This window comes from Odocoileus virginianus, chromosome 20 (genome assembly GCF_023699985.2).
Source record: "Odocoileus virginianus isolate 20LAN1187 ecotype Illinois chromosome 20, Ovbor_1.2, whole genome shotgun sequence".
Taxonomy (NCBI): Eukaryota; Metazoa; Chordata; class Mammalia; order Artiodactyla; family Cervidae; genus Odocoileus; species Odocoileus virginianus.
In genome coordinates this window covers 13,554,797-13,574,303 of record NC_069693.1, presented here as the reverse complement: position 1 = coordinate 13,574,303, position 19,507 = coordinate 13,554,797, and the positions used below count along the sequence as shown (strand labels likewise).

The window sequence follows — 19,507 nt, the reverse complement described above, 5'->3', positions numbered from 1 at the left end:
CTCAGTCGTGTCTGACTCTTTTGTGACCCCTGCATGAACCCCTGCCAGGCTCCTCTGTCCATGGGATTTCCCAGGCAAGAACGCTGGAATGGGTTGCCATTTCCTCTTCCAGGGGATCTTCCCGACCCAAGAAATCAAACCCATGTCTCCTGCATTGGCAGGTGAATTCTTTCCCAATGAGCCACCTGCTAATATTTATATATCACTGTGTGCCAGGGTTATTCTAAGTCTCTACGTTCATTAGTTCATAACGTCTCCAAGAGTTATGCCCTATTATTATCTCTATTTTACAGATGGGAAAACTGAGGTATCAGGCGTCTAAGTCACCCGCCCAGGGTCTAACTGAGGGGTGGAGGTGGGAATTGAACCTGAATGGCCTTTGCTTCTAACCTCTCTGCTACTGCTGTCACATCAGGAAACATCTCTGATCTCTGCTAATAAGTAAGAAAAGCAGCCATGGAGCTGTTAACTCATTTATTTAAAAAAAGATTCATCTCTGGGTATAAGCACTTACTCCAGCTTAAGCATTTTGGGTAAGTGCTGTTCCCATTTCTCTGGGGAACACACGAGCCCGAGATGGGTGCCTCTTCGTTCCCTCAGAGTGTCTAGGGGCAAGCATCCTGTCAGACCACAGAGGAATCTCCACTTGGAAAGATGCGTATTTTCAGGCTCCATGGCACTAGAGGCGGCGTTGTTGTTGTTCAGTCACTCAGTTATGTCCAACTCTGCAACCCCATGGACTGCAGCATGCCAGGCTTCCCTGTCCATCACTGTCTCCTGGAGCTTGCTCAAACTCATGCCCATTGAGTCAGTGCTGCCGTCCAACCATCTCATCTTCTGTCGTCCCCTTCTCCTCCCCAGCATCAGGATCTTTTTCGGTGAGTCAGCTCTTCGCATCAGGTGGGCAGAGCACTGAGGTGGGGACTTGTGCTCAATCCAGGGGGCGGCGTGGCTCTTCCATTCTAACCACATCCATCAGGGTGTTTGTGGTGTGGCTTTCGCTCCACCCGTGTTTCCCTTCCCAGGCTCCAGTTTGAAAACTGAAAACCTAATCCCAGCCTGAGTCGCCCCTCGCCTGTGCAGTTGTGAGCATTTCCTTATAGACTTTCAGAGAAAGGTCTGGAAGAAGACATGCACGACCCATTCTTTCTAGGATTTGGATTTGAGACAGAGCCTCATAGGAGGAATCTTGAAGAGGGCCTTGAACTTGCATGCTTGTAAAAGTTTATATATAGCCAGGGAGAATATTTTGTTTCTTTAAGTTTTCCTTTATCTCCATTCCATTTTACTCCTTAGAAGTAAGTGCTTAACAGTTTGACGGATGTCTTCCTAGACACTTTCTTGTCTATTTTACAGGATTTATGTACATACACACTCACACTAACAAAATCTGCCCCCCCCCTCATTTAAACCTAATGGGGCAGGGGGGACTTCCCTGGTGGTCCATTGGTGAAGAATCCGCCTTCCAGGGCAGGGGACGCAGGTTCAATCCCTGGTCCAGGAAGATCCCACATGCCACGTGCTACTAAGCCCACACGGTGTACAGCCCGTGCACCACAGCTAGAGTCTGAGCACTGCAGCAAAGACGCAGCGTGGCCAAATAAAAAACAAACCATGCTTTCTAGCTGAGTGACCTTGGGCAAGTTACTAAGCCTGTCTAGACTCAGTTGCATTGACTTTGTTTACTTATTTTTAATATTTATTTATTTGGCTGTGCCAGGTCATAGTTGCAGCACTCAGCATCTTTGATCCTTGTTGCAGCATGTGGGATCTAGTTCCCTGACCAGGGATCAAACCCAGCCCTGCGTTGGAAGAGAGGAGTCTTAGCCACTGAACCACCAGGGAGGTCCATGCATTGTCTTTAAATGTTTTTGAAGGGCCCTGGGTTAGTGCCTCCCTCTCAGGCCGGTCAGGATGAAATGGGTGAATGTACTATGTAAGCATTTCACCTGGTGCACAGTAAGCACTCCATGAGTAGGAGCCAAGCTCATTCACTTCAGGCCGTGGAGACGATTCCCCGCCTGACACAGCACTCCCTCACTGTTTATCACAGCAACGGCACCTTCCCTGGAGTAAAGGCGGCCAGACACGCTTAGCCCATCATCTGCTCCTGGGCACTGGGGCTGTTCCAGCGCTCCCATATCACAGCAGTGGGGCAGTGTGAGCGCTGCCTGTGATTGAACCACCTTGAGTCTGTCTGTCAAGGTGCACTGGGGTGAACACCTGAGGGAGAAGTTCCTAGAAGGGGAATTGCTGGATTCAAATACAGCAATATGAGGACTTCCCTGGTGGTCCAGTGGCTAACACCCCATGCTCCCAATGCAGGGGGCCTGGGTTCAATCCCTGGTCAGGGAACAAGATCCCACATGTGATAACTAAGAAGTCACATGCTGCAGCTGAGTCCTGGTACAACCAACTAAATAAATATTAAACAACAACCAATATGCACACCTAAAATTTCAATGTGTAATTCAAAGTCATTCTTCCTATTCATTCAAGAGGAAAAGACCATTAACTGATTTATATTATTAGAAACAGGATGAGCCACTGGGGAACTCTGACCTGTTTGGGTGAAATAGCTCTATATGGCTGCTTTTGCCCATGTGGGGGCTGCCCTTGACTCCTAGGTAGGAACATGGACCCCTCCTGGATGCCTGGGAACATTTAGTTAAAAACACGCATTCAAAAAAAAAAAACAAAAAACACCCATTCATGGGGCTATTTGAGGTTAAATACTAAAGTAAAGGTTCCTACCATGTGATATTATGATGTAATAAGAAAACTATTCTGCTCTTCATTCAGGTTTCTGGCACAGGAGCTTCTAAAACCCTAGACTGATGTTGGTGTACCATCTTCTTGTTATTCAAGATAAGCTCCTTTCAGCCGTTACTTGAGTTTACGCTGAAGGGGTGACTCTTGGTGGACCCCTGAATAGCTTCAGGGGGGGCTGGTTGCCAGAGGAACCAGCCACGTTCTTAGAGGGTTGGACCTTTCGATCCCATCCCCTGACCTCTGGGAAAGGGAGAGGGGCTGCAGGTTGAGTTAATCACCAGTGGCCAGTGATTCAGTCAACCCTGCCTTCGTAACAGAATCTCCATGAAACCCTGAAAAGGAAGGTTCAGAGAGCTTCTAGCTTGATGAGCTCATCCATGTATTGGGAAGGCACCAGACTCCAAACTCCATGGGAACAGAAACTTCTGCACTTGGGACCTTTCTGGGCTTCGTCCTGTGTATCTGACTGTTCATGTGTATCCTTTATAATAGCCAGTAATAGAAAGTCACACTACTATATATAAAATAGATAACTAATAAGGACCGACTGCATAGCACTGGTGGCTCAGACAGCAAAGAATCTGCCTGCAATGCAGGAGACCCGGGTTCCATCCCTGAGTCAGGAAGGTCCCCTAGAGAAGGGAGTGGCCACCCACTCCTGTATTCTTGCCTGGAGAATCCATGGACAGAGGATCCTGGTGGGCTACAGTCCGTGGGGTCACAAAGAGTCAGACACGACTGAGCGACTAACGCTATGCCACTGGATAGTGCAGGGAGCTCTATTCAGCACTCTCTAATAACCTAAATGGGAAAAGAATCTTTTTAAAAAGGAAGTAGTGTTTCCCGGAGTGCTGTGAGCTGTTATCACACATGATGGAGCTTGAGGAAAGGCTCTCGGGAACCCCTGATCTGTAGCCAGGTCGGACAGAAGTGCAGGTAACCTGGGGACCTGCTTCTTGCTGTTGGGGTCTGAGGTGGGGAAAGTCTTCTTGAACTGAGCCCTTCACCTTTGGGGTCTGCACTAACTCCAGGTAGTTAGTCTGAGGGCTGAGCTAAATTGTAGGACATCCAGTTGAAGAGTTGCTTGGTATGGAAAACCTACACGTTTGGTGTCAGAACTGTTGAGAGTACAGAACAGATCACAGTAGTGTATGGCTATGGTCAAGGCCCTGCTTCTTGTTCTTTGGGCTGATGGAGCAGAGCCTCTGCCGTGATAACTTCCTAATGAGATTTCTGAGAATCCCATCCATCTTGTTTCCTAGGGGAGCTCTAAAGCGGTCCTGTGTTTGCTCAGATTTCCAATAAAGTGGGGAAAGATATAGGAGGAAGAAAACAGACTCCTAATCTGAAATCTGCTGAGCTGTTGCTGACATTCTAGAGCTTTGTCCTTATGAATTGATTCTGAAGATACATGTGTCACTCACGTATTCACACAGCACACCCATGGGACCTGCTGTATCTTTTATTGAGAGTGGAGCGGGGAAGGTACAGGAGCCAGACTGTTGAGGTTTGCATCCCAGCTGCCCCACTTGCCAGCTTGTGACTTGGCCGTGTTACCCTTTCCTCATCTGTAACATGGGCATGCTAGGGTCCCTATTTAATAGGATAATGATAACACACAAATTAATACACCCCACGAGGGTAGCTCCACATGTGATCCATCAGAACTCATAGTGTTTGCCTTTTTGTTAAAAACATCACCACCATATTATCCTTCCCCTCTTCCCAACCCACGTAGCAAGGACACATGTTAGATTCCAGTCTACCACAGACTTGGAGCTGTTCAAGGCCTGAGGAGGACAAAAGATATTCAGAGGCTTAAAAATCCAGCGCACTTGGGACTTCCCTGGTAGTCCAGTGGCTAAGACTCTACCTTCCCAGTGCAGAGGGCCCAGGTTCCATCCCTGGTCAGGGAGCTAGATTCCACATGCCACAGCTAAAATCCAGCACAGAGAAATAAATAAATGTATTTTTAAAAAATCCAGTGGGCTAACTCTTGTAGGTGAGTGTGTGTGCAGCCCAGACCCCAGAGAGCTCAGCCAGGGGAGGACAGAGGTGAAGCCTGCCTGGGATGTGGAAGAGCTGGCAGAAGGAAGCCATGGTGGGCCAGCAACACCCGCGCTGAGGGGTGTGAACTAGGCTCCCTGGAGCGGCAGTCTTCTGCAATACCTCCTGCAGTCGTTACCAGTGCCCTTCAGACCAGCGCTGTGTGCTCATTGCTCTTTCGTGTCTCTTTTCGACCCCATGTACTGTAGCCCACTAGGCCCCTCTGTCCATGGCCTTTCTGAGGCAGGAATCCTGGGGTGGGTTACCATTTCCTTCTCCAGAAGATCTTCCAACTCAGGGATCAAACCCATGTCTCCTGAGTCTCCTGCATTGGCAGGCTGATTCTTTACCACTGAAGCCACCAAGGACGCCCTCTTCAGACCAGTAATCGCCACCGAAGGTGATCCTCTCTGCAGCATCCAGCCCTGTGGACCCCCTGGTCCTCCCCAGACCACCTCCCCCTCCGGGCCCCCCTGCATCACACTTGCCCTCCTGCCCCTCGGCCTGAGAACCTGGGACCGGGGTGCTTACTCCCTCTGGCGTTTGCGGCCTCTCGAGGCTTGACATCAGACCCTCCTCTCTCTGCTGTCTGCATTTCTCCCCCTGTCCTCGGCCCTGGCTGCGTACTGGAGTCAGCTGCAGAGCTCTTAAAAGACGCTCATGCCTGGGCCCCACCGCCAGCCAGGTGATTCAGACACTCTGAGGAAGGAATGGGAACACCTGTATTTTTACAAAGCTCCCCGGGTGCCTCTAATGGACAGCTAGCGGGGAGAACCGTGGCCTTGGACAACCCCTTGTACACAGCCTCTCCCAGCTTCCCTGCCCGAACACGTCAGCCTTGCTCATCAGCCCACCTGGAACAAAACAGGCACCCTCTCTTAGTGCTGACCCCCATCAGAGGGCACCCCCTCTCTGAGCCTTCAGGGTAGGACCTCCTCCCACCCTGTCCCAGCGCTGACTCCTTTATATGACTGACTACCCTTTGAAGTTCCCTTGTTTTCTGTCTTTGTTTACTCATTCCTCTGGCTTCCTTCTACTGGAAGTACATTCTTAAAAGAAGGCGTGGTCCATCCTCTATCTTCAGTTCCTGCAACAGCAGCACATAATAGTAGATGCTTTAAAAAATTTATTGACTAAATTAACAGATTTGAAATGTTTGAAATGCCTAGTAAATGTTGATGAGTGAAGGATTTTTAAATTTGTATTTGATACTGGAATATAGTTGATTAACAATGTTATGTTAGTTTCAGGTATACAGCGAAGTAATTCACTTTTACATAAACATGTGTCTATTCTTTTACAAATTCTTTTCCCATTTAGGTTATTACAGAGTATTGATCACAGAGTTCCCTCTGCTATACAGTAGATCCTCATTGGTTATCTGTTTTAAATATAGCAGTGTGTCCATGTCAATCCCAAACTCCCTAACTCTCCCTCCTCCTCAGCTTTTCCCCCTCATAACCATAACTTCATTCTCTTAAGTCTGTGATAGGTTTCTGTTTTGTGAATAAGTTCATTTGTATCATTTTTTAGATTCCACCTCTAAGTCTCTGTCTGACATACTTCACTTAGTATGATGATCTCCAGGTTCATCCATGTTACTGCATTGGCCTTATTTCATTCTTTTTAGTGGTTGAGTAGTATTCCATTGTATATATTAGCATGTACCACATCCTCTTTATCCATTCTTCTGTCAATGGACGTTTAGGTTGCTTCTATGTCTTGGCTATTGTAAACAGCCCTATAGTGAACATTGGGGTGCATGTATCCTTCTGAACCATGTTTTTCTCCAGATACATGTCCAGGAGTGGGTTAGCTGGATCATATGGTATTTCTGGGTTTTGTTTCTTAAGGAACCTCCATACTGTTCTCCATAGTGGCTGCACCAATTTACATTCTCACCATCGTAAGAGGGTTCCCTTTTCTCCACAGTGAATAAGTTTTTAGTAGATATTTGTTGTGTGAGTGAATGAATGAAAAAGTTTTAAGAACTAGTTCTTACTGGTCAAATGAATGACTTGTATATGCCAGAAATGATTGAATCACCAGTTGTTATAGATGTTTTGTTGTTGTTTCGTCATGTAACTAAAAATGTCCGAAGGTAGAATAGACTTGGCTCCAGGTCCAGGCTTGATGTTGAGACTCACATAGTTACTATAAGCCCCCAGGTTGGCTGTAACCTCCGCCCCTTTCACAAACGATTCTCCCCTCATGATCACAAGATGGCTGCAGTGATTCCATCCTTCACATCCTTTCCTACTTGGGGTAAGAGGAGAAAGCACAATCTTCAGCCCCAGCATTTCTAGCAAAGCCATCACTGAGTCGGTGGTTCTGATTGGGTCATGTGATTTTGTTTTTCTTGAGAAGAAGCCCTCCTCTAGCCCATTGGATGGAGATTAGAGGAGGCAGATTCTCAAAGGGAAATCTGGGCTGTTGTTAGAAAAAGAAGTCATGGAGCAAACTGTAAATGTCTTAACACCGGAAGACTTGTGTTTTTCCCTTCTGCTCTGCCCTGTGAGGTTCTGGTAGACATTGTGGCCCTGCTCTGCAGGGCCCTTCAGAACCAAGATGCTGGGGCCATGGTGCTAGCCTGTCAGTCTGCCGTGCTAGCCGCCAGGCTTTGGGGGTCTGATAAGGAAGTGTCTTCTCAGCTCCAAGTTAGTTCCCCAGCATCTCACAAATGACAGTCTGGGAGCATTTAAACAGATATACCATAAGTTGCCTGCAGACCTAACACAGTCTACCTAACAGACCATGATGATTTCAGGGAACCAGTGTGGCCAGCCCCAGACATAAGTCCTCCCTGGCCCAAGGGCAACCAGAATAGTCACAGATCTCGCTTCACCAGCTTCTCTGGCAAATAGAGTGGCCATAGTGACCACATTCTGGTCAGTGAGACATAAAAGAAAGTCTGTGGAGGTAGGGGCAGTGTTCTGGCAAACGTCCTCATTCCTGGTTAGAGCAGATAGGTACGAAGAACACTCTTACATCATCTTTTCTTTAGCCTTTGCCAATAGTGCGGCGAGAAGCATGACTGTAGCTGCCAGCTTGTGACCATGAGGCTGCAGTCAGAGATGCAAGCCAGCTGCACACTGCAGGACAGTGGGGGGTGGGGGGGCAGAGAAAGCGCCTGACATCATTCACCTGGCCCAAGCCGCCTCCTCCTTCCATGAGATGATGAAATGTCTTCATTGCCCAAGACACCATTGGGTGATAGCATTCAGTTCAGTTCAGTTCAGTTCAGTCACTCAGTTGTGTCCAACTCTTTGTGACCCCATGAATCGCAGCACGCCAGGCCTCCCTGTCCATCACCAACTCCCGGAGTTTACTCAAACTCATGCCCATTGAGTCAGTGATGCCATCCAGCCATCTCATCTACCATTACTTGCAGCCAAATGCCTCCCACCTGACTCACCCATTGTCACTTGCTTCTTGCGCCACTGCTTGGACCCCGTTTGTTCTCTTCTGCCACTCGTGGCTGCCTTCTTTGCTCACAGCACCGCATATTTGTCAAAGTCCTCCAATGCCAGCAGCAGAAGCCTGACTTAACAGTTTTGGGCAGAAGCAGATTTATCGTGCCTCAAAGAATCAAAAGGGGGCCACAGGGGCAGTCGTAGAAAGCAGGCAGGAGCCAAGCAACCCTGAAAGGATCCCCAGGGACTTCCCTGGTGGTCCAGTGGCAAGATTCCATGCTCCCAGTGCCAGGGGCCTGGGTTTAAATTCCTGGTCAGGGAACTAGATCCCACATGCTGTAACTAAAAGATCCTGCATGCCACAGTGAAGATTGAAGATCCTGTGTGCCACAACTAAGACTAGGCGCAGCCAAGTAAACAAGTACATATTTTTTTTTAAAAAAGAAAAGAACCCAAGCATCCCTTGCAACTCACATGCAGGAAAAGCCAGATCCATATTCCCTATCACTGCAGGACACCCTCCAGCCTTTCATGCTCTGCTAAGGTCCTGTACCCACCCCCACCCCACCCACACCCCCATCCCATGCACTTCTGTCATTGGGGGAGGGGGAAGAGCTCCTGCCAAAGAGATGCGAAGGAATGGTGATAATAGCAGGGACTCTGAGCTAGAGGGTATTACCCTCAGTTTACAGATTAAAATTGAGCCGTGGTTTCAGTGACTAGTCCATGGCACAGCAGTATCTGAACCCAGGCAGGCTGGCGCTCAGGCTGTGAGCATCCCCGTCAGGGTGATCAGAGGGCTTTTAAGCAGAGGGAGCTCGACAAAGGCAGCTGGAACGAGACCCATGTGCACTGGTCCCTGAGTCCCAGGGAGGCTGCAGGGATCACACACTCAGTCTGGGAACGTCACGGGGAGACGCAGCGGCACCTGCTCAGGGAGGGATTTGTGCAGAGAGACTGGGGCCTCGAGAACATCTGTGTGTTTTCACAGAGCAAAGCGAATTGGGGGTTTCTGACTGAGTGGGAACAAAATGCCATCAGCAAAGCCCATCTGTCAGAGGTGTTTGCATAAGCAAGTCAGGGTTGTTTCGCGGCCACTGTTTTTCTTCCCAACCAGCCCAAACGGGGCTTCTGAAGACTGATCCTCTGAACCCTGTCAGGCTGACCCCAGGACACGGCCAGGCTGCTAAGTGCTGCCAGCCTGGACCCCCAGCCTGGCCTGGGACCTGGGGCCCAGCAGAGTATGGGGCTGCCTTCAGGCCCTCATTGCGGGCAAAGCTGAAGACCAGTCATGTAAAGTCACAAGCCAGCAGCCTCTGCTCAAATTTGGCCCACATGCTGACTTTGTCAGCCCTCCTGGTGATGTGTGTTGTAACACTGTTGAGAGGTATTCTGTTGACTAGGAATACAGGCAAGTAATCCAAACAGTCGCCAGCAGTGTGCAGGGAAAAATAAGGCTCCTTCCCACCCCTTCTTCAAAAACGCAGATCCTGGTGATACACGGGCTTCCCAGGTGGCACAGTGGTAAAGAATTCACCTGCCAATGCAGGAGATGCGGATTCGATCTCTGGGTCAGGAAGATCCCCTGGAGAAGGAAATGGCAACCCACTCTAGTATGCTTGCCTGGGAAATCCCACGGACAGAGGAGCCTGGTGGGCTACAGTCCACAGGGTCACAAAGAGTCAGACATGACTGAGCATGGGGATACATAGTAGCTCACATCCTTTTGGGGAGGAAGACGAGGGATAAATCAGAGAAATAAGTACTAAGGAAAATACCTGAAGCAGGGGAGGGAGGGGGCTGGGAGTGGAGGAAAAAGATACCCAATTTCCCTCCCCAGAGGCAATCACCATGAGCGGTTTCTTGAAAATCCTTTTAGAGGTCATCTCCGCATATTAATTTGTTGCTGTCATAGCTGCTGATTTTGTTTTTTCAAACTGGGAGATGTTGCATACAGTTCCAGACTTCCGGTTTGTCTTGAAAAACCCCATGATCAGGCATTCACATTCCCGCAAGGCTCAGTTGCAGGAGCTGAGGCCCACCTACCTCTTCAGAAGACACTTCTGCTGGCCAGGTCACCACAGCTTCACCTGGCCTCCATCTCCTTTAACCAGCCCAGCCCTGGGGAGTTTCCACTTTCTCGCCCCTTCTCCACCCCCTCCCCTGTGTACCTCCCTGCAGCTTCTTCAGGAATGCTCTCGTGCTCTTGAGGAACCAAGAAGAGGGTGCCCTTTTGCTCCCCACTTCACACCTCTCCCCTCACCTCGTTCTCATTTTCTCAGAGGTTACAGGCTCCCCTTAGGAGGCTTCCCAGGTGGCGCAGTGGTAAAGAACCCGCCAGTCAATGCAGGCTCCATCCCTGGGTTGGGAGGATCCCCTGGAGGAGGGCATGACAACCCACTCTAGTAGTCTTGCCTGGAGAATTCCACGGACAGAGGAGCCTGGCGGACTGCAGAGTCCAAGAGTCGGACATGACTGGAGTGACTTAGCACACATAGGCTTTCCTCACTGTTTTGCTCTGTGAATCTGCTTCATGCTTCCCGCTTGCTCCCTCTCTGCCAGCTAACTCCATACCTCTGGCAGGAGTTGTGAAATGCTTCCTGCACGTGTGTGTGCATGTGAGCACACACTCACACTCTCACACAGGAGGCCTTCAACTTCCTCACTCGGAAAGCACGCACAGTCACCGACCACAGTGGCTGTGTCCAGCTCGACATTCTAAGGGACAGAAAAGTTGCGGTCCCCTTGAGTCAGATGCTGACCCAGCACTCTGCTGCCCTGTAGAGAGTCGGTTCAGTTGGCAGGAGGAAAGGGCACAGCTGCTGGGCCCAGCAGCAGGTTTTGCCACAGGCCATGATCCACTTTCCCTTTCCTTCCCCACTGAGGGTTTCATCTTCCAGAAGCTCAAGGTGGAGACAAACAGAAGTGATCTTGCAGAAGACTTAATGTTGCCGGGCAGAAGAAGGATGAATTTCCCTTCCCCAGAGGTCTGCAAGTCAGGATGCACATACACATCAAGTTAGATAGAAGCTCTCTGTTCGCTCATTCGTACACTAAAAGAGTGAACGAGGGTCCCAGACACTGTTCTGGGAACTGGGGCTACATCAGTGAACGAGAGAGACACCCCTGCCATTCTGGAAGGGATCATTTAGTGGTGGAGATGGTCAGTAAATAGATAATGAGCAAGTAATTTCAGTTAATGGTAACTGCCAAGGAAAAAGAAAAGGGTGACAGAGAAAGGCTTTGAGGGTGGTTTTGGAAGGCTTCATTAAAGAGTGAATGTCAAGTGAGGGAACCGGCCTGGTGAAAAACTGAAGAAGTATTCCCCATGTATCCCGGATGGGGCTGGATGTGTTAGAAGAACAGACAAGACGACCAGTGTGATGGGATCTTAGGGCTAGGGAGAGGCATCAGAGAGACTGGCCAGTCCTGTGGGGCTGGTGAGCCAGCAGGAGCAATTTATATTTTATTCTAATAAATTAGAAGCTACTGGGGATATCTCAGTGAAGTAGTGATGGGAATTGATCTACTGGCTCTCAGACTATCTAGTAATCATATAGATTTCCAGAGACAGTTCCTCCAAAAAATCCACCAGTGCTCATGGTGATTCCTCCATCTTTTTCAGTTCCTTTCTGGTGGGTGAGTGGTCAGGTGGACTGGAGAAGAGACAGACAAAAGCGCAGCCTCTGCATACAGCCACCAGTAGACAGGACTCATGGTGGGGGGCGCAGGGGAACATGTTCGGACACTGCAGAGAATAGCCAGCAGATCCTGAAAGTGGGAAACTCTGTGAGACAAGTGACCCTATTCCTTCCAGAAGTAAATATCATCAAGATGGGGAGGGGAAGGTGTAGAGTAGCAGAGACCTGAGAAATATAATCTGCCAGAGCAGAGCAAAGATATTGTTTGGATCCTGATTTGAGCAAACCACCTCTCAAAAGACACTCTGAGACGATGGGGGGAAAATGTAATTCAGTTGGGGTATTACCTGACCTTAAAGAATTCTTATGTATCTAGATGGGTGTGACAAAGATGAAAGTGAAAAAGTGAAAGTCTTGGTCGCTCAGTCATGTAAAATTCTTTTGCAGCCCTATGGACTGTAGCCTGCCAGGCTCCTCTGTCTATCGGATTTCGCAGGCAAGAGTATTGGAGTGGGTAGCCATTCCCATCTCCAGGGGATCTTCCCAACCCAGGGATCAAACCCAGTTCTCCTGCATTGAAGGCAGATTCTTTACCATCTGAGCTACCAGAGAAGCCCCTATGATAAAGGTATCGTGGTTATTTTTTTTGAAGGCCTTATCACCTAGAGATACAAGCTAAAGTGTTTATAGGTGACATGGCCTGATGTCTGGGATTTACTCTAAAATATCCTGTCAAAGGGCTTCCCTGGTGGCTCAGTGGTAAAGAATTCACCTGCCAATGCAGGAGACTCGGGTTCAATCCCTGGATTGGGAAGATCTCCTGGAAGGAAACGGCAACCCAACCCAGTATTGTTGACCGGGAAATACCATGGACAGAGGAGCCTGGTGGGCTACAGTCAATGGGGTCGCAAAGAGTCAGACACAATTGAGAGACTGAGCAACAGCAGTCCTGTCAGAAACAACGTGGAGGAGTGGGGGAACAGATGGAAGGAATGAGAAATAGTTAATGGTGTTGAAGCTGGTGAGATGGCTCATAGTGTTCTTCTCTCTGCTTCTGGGTACGTTTGAAAATGTCCATAATAAAAATTGTTTTTGTTTTTTAATAAGTTGAAAAAATAAGTCATTCTGTGGCAGCAGTAACCTCACATCTCACTTCCCTCTTTTTTCCCTTGACAGCATGGCAGGGAAGAACCCCCTGCAGCCCACCGGCCCTCACACGTAACTGCTGCTCCCTGTGCCCTGCTGACCCACTCAAGTCTGGAGGCCCGGGGACAGCGCCTGCCTCGAGAGGTTGTCCAGGCACTGCTGTCCACAGCGATGGTGGAGAATTGGACTCCACAGGCTCACAACCTTCCCGTCAGGCTTCAGGGGCCAGCAGCCTTCATCCTAGGACTGGTGGCCCTGAACAATGGCTGAGGGCCAGGGGACCCCATAAAGTTAGTCTACAGCTTTCAGGGGCCAGCAGCACTCCAGTGCCCGTGGACTATGACCACCTATCGGCCCATCCCCAGTGATGGTGTGGACCTGGCAGCCGGCTGTGGGGCCAGGGCGGCCGATGTCCTGCCCGGGCCGCACACCGGGGACTATGCTCCCTTGGGGTTCTGGGTGCAGAACGGCAGCGTGCCCCAGCCCGTGGGCGAGAGCACGGTCAGTGCCGCCACCCGCCCCAGCCCCACCACCCCCGCCATGCCCAAGATGGGCGTGCGCGCCCGGGTGGCCGACTGGCCTCCCAAGCGGGAGGCCCTGAGAGAACAGAACAACCCCAGCCCCTGCCTGGACGCAGATGGCACGAAGGCCACGAAGGCGGCCCATGCCATGAGGAGCGTACAACAGAACGGACAGCCCCCCGCCGGTACCCCTACCCCGGCTTCCTCAGGGTCCAAAGCCTTGCACCGACTCGCCAGGAGGCGGTCTAAGGATGTGGAGTTCCAGGATGGGTGGCCGCGGTCCCCCGGCCGGGCCTTCCTGCCGCTGCGGAACCGCAGCAGCAGCGAGATCACCCTCAGCGAGTGCGACGTGGAGGACACGGCGGAGCCCCGGGCGGCCCGCCACACGGGGGCGCTGCCGCTCTTCCGCGAGTACGGAAGCACGTCCTCCATCGACGTGCAGGGCGTGCCCGAGCAGAGCTTCTTCGACATCCTCAACGAGTTCCGCAGCGAGCAGCCCGAGGCCCGGGGCACGCCGAGCCTCACCGAGCTCCTGCGGGCCGATCCCGGTCCCCACGTCTCGGGGGGCGGCGGCGGTGCAGCCAAGGGGGAGGCCCGCAACGGGCAGCCCGCCAAGGACAGCCTGCTGCCGCTGCAGCCCCTGAAGGAGAAGGAGAAGTCCCGTAAGAAGCCCGCTCGGGGCCTGGGAGGCGGGGACCAGGTGGACTCGTCCATCTTCCGGAAGCTGCGGAGCAGCAGAGCCGACGGCGAAGCGGCCCGGTGCTCCGGGGAGGCCGAGGACGGCCGGAGCCCCCCGGAGGCCAGCCGGCCGTGGGTCTGCCAGAAGAGCTTCGCCCACTTCGACGTGCAGAGCATGCTGTTCGACCTCAACGAGGCGGCGGCCAACCGGGCGTCCACGGCCCAGCGGCGGAACACGACCACCGGGGCCTCGGCCGCCTCGGCCATGGCGTCCGTGACGGCGTCGCGGGCCCACAGCCTCGGCGGCCTGGATCCCGCCTTCACCAGCACGGAGGACCTGAACTGCAAGGAGAACCTGGAGCAAGACCTGGGCGACGACACCAGCAACGACCTGCTGCTCAGCTGCCCGCACTTCCGCAATGAGATCGGCGGCGAGTGCGAGCGCAACGTGAGTTTCTCGCGGGCGGCCGCCGGCTCCCCAGGCGGAGGCGGGGGCGGCGGCGAGGTCCGCCCGCCGGAGCCCACCCTGAGCGCCTACCGCACCAACGCCAGCATTTCAGTGCTGGAGGTGCCCAAGGAGCAGCAGAGGACGCAGAGTCGCCCGCGGCAGTACAGCATCGAGCACGTGGACCTGGGCGCCCGCTACTACCAGGACTACTTCGTGGGCAAAGGTGACGTGGGCGGGCGGGTCGGTTTGTGGAGCACTGCTTGTTTCTGAGACGTTCACTGCTCATTCCTTCTCTGTATGCCTCCTGCCCTGGCAGGGAGGATGCAGAAAGAGGCAAGACCTCCTACAGAGAGGGGCTGGGGGGACGCAGTGAGCCCCGCCTCATGACACATGCTTCACACTTTGAGCTGTAGGAGACAATAGATGAAACATGTGCTGTGTTCAGCTACGTGTCAGGCACTTTCTAGAGCCAAGGTATACAGTATTGACCAGCTTAAAGCAAAAGCCTTGCCTTCCTAGTTTACAGTGTCTTAGTGGGGTAAGACAAGCAATTATACTAGATAAATATATAAAGTATATAAGGAGTCATGAGTTGGGAAGTGCAGTAAAGTAAAACAGAGAGGCGGGGAAACTCGGTATTGGGGGTTGCGTTTTCAATAAGGAATGGTCAGGGAGGACTTTCTAGGTGGGTCCCCTTTGAGTACTGGGCTGAAGAAGGTGAGGGGGGGAGCCTTGTGGAGATTGGAGACACTGTTCCTAGCAGGGGAAACAAGTACAAAAGTCCTGGAACAATGGGGGAATAGGATGGAGGCCAGTGTTGCTGGGACAGAGTGTGTGATGGAAGGTGAAAGGAGACAAGATCACATGCGATTTTGTGAGCCTAATCCTCACAAAAGTGAGGACTCTCACTTTTACCCGAAGTGAAATGGAGCCACAGGGAGATTCTGAGCAGGAGAGGGCCTTGATCTGACTCAGGTGTTAATAGCTTCCCTCTGGGGAAGGAAGCTGTAGGGGCAGAGGAGCAGGGAGACCCAGGAGGAGTCTACTGCAATAGTCCAGGCAGGAGATGGTGATGGGCAGGTCTAGGATGGGAGCCCAGGAGTGAAGAGGAAGCAGGCAGGTTCTGGATCCCCTCGGAAGGTGGAGCTGCTGATGTTTGGAGGGTATTAACATGGGGATCACACATGGTTAAACTCACTGATGCTGATGAGGCAATCCTCAGAGGCAACAGAGCATAGTGCAAAGATCACAAATCCAGGCAGCCAGAGAGGCCAGGCAGGAGACAATAGAGGGAGGCAGGCCAGGCAGGGGCTGTGCAGAGGGGAACTCCTGTTCACTGTTGTCATCCAGGAAGTGTAGACAAACCCAATGTTGCCATCCTTTCTATAATTAGATAATTATAGAATATAATTATCTAGATAATTCTAGATTCTCCTGAAATTAAGATTTTTTGAATATGGATTCTCCTATGTCAATTCAAAATTGCCGTAATTGCGAGTAACAGGCTTAAACAACATAATTTATTTTTCTCTGCATAAAAAAGTCTAGAGATGTGCACCTCAGGTATGGTTACTCCTCAGCATCAGTGGAATGCCAGCCTTAGTGCATTAGCCTCCAAGCCCTCAGAGTGATCTCCTGATGCTCATGATGGCTGCATATGAGTTCCAGCCATCATAGCCATGTTTCCAGGCAAAGAGAAGGAGGAAAGGGTTCAGACAGAATAACAGATTTCCTGTCAAGTCAGCACCCCTCCCCTACCTTTTTATTAAGTCAGCCCCTTTTAAGAAGAGCATTCTCAGAAGTCTTAGCCAACTGCTTCTGTTTATTGGCCACTCCAGTCTGCAAGGCAAGCTGGGAAATGTTGGTAAGACATAGACTCTCTTTTCTTCCTCCAAGAACAGAGAGTTTCTCTTAAGAAGGGAAGAATAGGTAATGAATAGGCAGCTAGTACTCCACAACAACTAATTTAAAATTTTTTGTAAATCAGTATCCTAGTCAAACGCAACTAATGTTATCCCTCTGGGTTATCCCTCTGTCTAGAGTACAGTCTCTGGCGCTCCACCAGTGTTGGAGTTATAAAGCCTTGGGCTTGGGATGTATGTTTCATAGCTTATTAGCTATGTGACACATTTTACCCCTTGGATTCTGTCCTCGTGTGAGGAACAGAGATGATTGTAGCAGCATCATGTGCCCAGAAAAAAAAGTGACACAGAGATTGGAAATTAAAGGATGAAAAAAGAAGTTCAGACAGTGCTAATCAAGAGAAAGCTGGTAAGGCAACATCAGTATCACACGAAACAGACTTCAAGGCTAACAACATTTGTTAGAAGAACCAAAAGGACCGTTTCATGTAGATTTTTAAAAAATTTACCAAGAAGCTCTAATAGTTGTGTACCTGGTAACCTGGTTGAGGGGTATATAAATAAAAAACTAATATGGCTACAGGAAGACATGAACAAATCCACAACCCATGGGAGAAGTTGGCAGGGTCTCTGTTTGAAATGTATAAACCTAGTGGCCAGAATGCTGAGGGGACTTGAAAAATCTGGTTTTGCATTTATATTAATTTTCTACCTAACCAGCAGAGGACACATTCTTTTCATTTAACACATAGCAATACCTACACGGAAGGTCTGTGGTAAGGATCAAAGAAGACTGTACATCAAAACACTCAGTTCTTCATCAGGCATGTAGTAAGTACTTATCATGGAGCTTTCAAAAGAGCTGTTTTCTTTCAAAAAATAATTTCTTTGTAGCTCTGGAAGCTCAGAAATGTTAGTCACTGGTCAGTGTTTATTGAGTGCCTAGTCTATTCTAGGACCTCAAGGACCTAGTCTATTCAAGGGTACTGGGTATACATTGGTGGAAAACAGAATAGCCCCTGCCAGTGTTTTGGGGATAGATTGATATCTGTGGAGCACATTTATTCTGTTCTCTGACCAGTTGTGGAGATTGTCTAACCCACTGCAGGTGCTGTTCTGATTGGGACCATTAATTAACGTTATTTGAGCTTTAGATAAGCCTTTAATTCACCAAGAGCATCTCATGAGACTAGGAACCCTCTTTTAAACATGGAAAGCACTGGAGTGGGAAGAAATTTCTGGCAGTGTGTAGATGCCGGTTTCATGGACTGAAGCTGAGACAGACTGCTGGTGGGCATGCACCAGAAGCAGGAGATACTTGAGTTAGACACAGGAAGAACTGTTTGCCTGGAAAGATTGTAAGACAGCAGCATTTTTTTTTTTTTTTTAAAGCAGAGACAGCTGTCATTTCGGAGAGAGAAAAATGACTTCCTCCATGACTCGTTAAAGCTCAGTCACCATAAGGAAAAAAAAAAGAGTAGCGTTGAAGTTTCCTCCATCTATGGGAGCATGGCTAGGTACAGGTGATGCTTAGGGACTTGAATTATGGTCCTGTTCTTTGATGAGCATCATGCCCTGAGGGTAGTAGTAGCCAACACATCTCACTTGCTCCCTCTGTGCCTGGCTCTGTGCTCCACACTTACTAACCTATTTAATCCTCACAGTCATGGTGAGATGTGGATCCATCCTTCCTGATCCCATTATATTAATGAGAATGCTGTCAAGTGACGTGGGCCACATCTGATGAGTCCAGGGCCCAGATTTCAGCCAAGCAGAAGACACTTTAGACTACAATCTTACTTTTTTTTTTAAGACTAGAATCTTAACAGCTTCACGAGGGCTAATTGGCAGCTAAGCTGCTGAACATTTGCAAATAAGAGGTAATCACAACGAGAGGCTAAGTTTATTACAAGGCAGGCACTGCACTAAGCTTTTTTTTATTTGTAGCTTCAATTCACTCTCACATCACCTCTTATGAATTGTGGGTAGCGGGTAGCACTAGGGCCCACTTTATCCTGGATGAGAGCATGGAGACTCAGGAAACTTCTGTGACTGGCAGGAAGGTGCAGTCAGATGGGCTTGACCTCTCATGGTCTCTCCATCGAGTGTGGCTGTGACCAGGACCCCACAGGGCACACAAGAGCCTTCCTCGGCTGTCCCCTCGGCAGGCCTGCCGTGGGACGTCACCCCTCCTTCCCAGAGAACTGACTCTGAACTCCCTTGCTCTTCCTTCTCAGAGCACGCCAATTACTTTGGGGTGGACGAGAAGCTGGGGCCAGTGGCCGTGAGCATCAAGCGAGAGAAGCTGGAGGACCACAAGGACCACGGGCCTCAGTACCAGTACAGGATCATCTTCCGGACCCGAGAGGTAAGTCTCGTCACTCATGTTACTATGACATACGTCACAGCCACTCACATCGCTGAGCCCTTACTCGGTGCCTGGTTCTGTGAGCAAGCGCTTCCCCTGCTCCACCTTCTTTAGTCCTCCCCACAGCCTCACAGGAGCCATCCCATCAGTCTCCCCATTTTACAGACGAAAAGACTAAGGCTCTGAGACATGTATGAATCAGTGGCCAAGATTAGAATCTGGTGGGTCTGACCGCAGAGCCCTGGATTCTGACATTTACAAAAGGTTGAAGGAGGTGAGCATAAAAAATAAAGTGAGAACCATAGGCAATTCTTTCAGGATCATGAGGTGTCCTGCAGAGTGGAAAGGTGAATGAAGGCCGCAAGTCTCAGGCAGGGCAGGAATTGGGCACTCTTAGGAGCAGACACTGCTGTTGATGGGCTCAAAACATCCCAGCCCTGCCTCTTCCATTCAGAATAGAGGAGCCCCTTTTCCCGGCTTGGTCCGAGTCTTCCCCTGGAATAAAGGTCAGCTGTGGCTAAGGAACGAGGCCTGTTCGGGGCACCTTATGTGATTAGGTCTCTAAGTTTTAAGTGGCAGATAATCTACTTCTGTCTGGGGTTTTTTGTTTGT

At 50.2% G+C, this 19,507-nt stretch overlaps 1 protein-coding gene across 7 annotated transcripts in view; it reads left to right on the top strand.

Annotated features, from left to right (window-relative positions):
- Positions 1 to 19,507, top strand: part of SIPA1L3 (signal induced proliferation associated 1 like 3) — a 257,180-nt gene that overhangs the window by 137,448 nt on the left and 100,225 nt on the right. For all 7 annotated transcript variants that reach the window (XM_070450960.1, XM_070450959.1, XM_070450963.1 and 4 more), the window contains 2 exons: positions 13,049 to 14,888; positions 18,765 to 18,895. In XM_070450960.1, coding sequence (XP_070307061.1) covers positions 13,358 to 14,888; positions 18,765 to 18,895 — 1,662 coding nt within the window. In that variant the 5' untranslated portion in view covers positions 13,049 to 13,357. The remainder of the gene's footprint in view (positions 1 to 13,048; positions 14,889 to 18,764; positions 18,896 to 19,507) is intronic.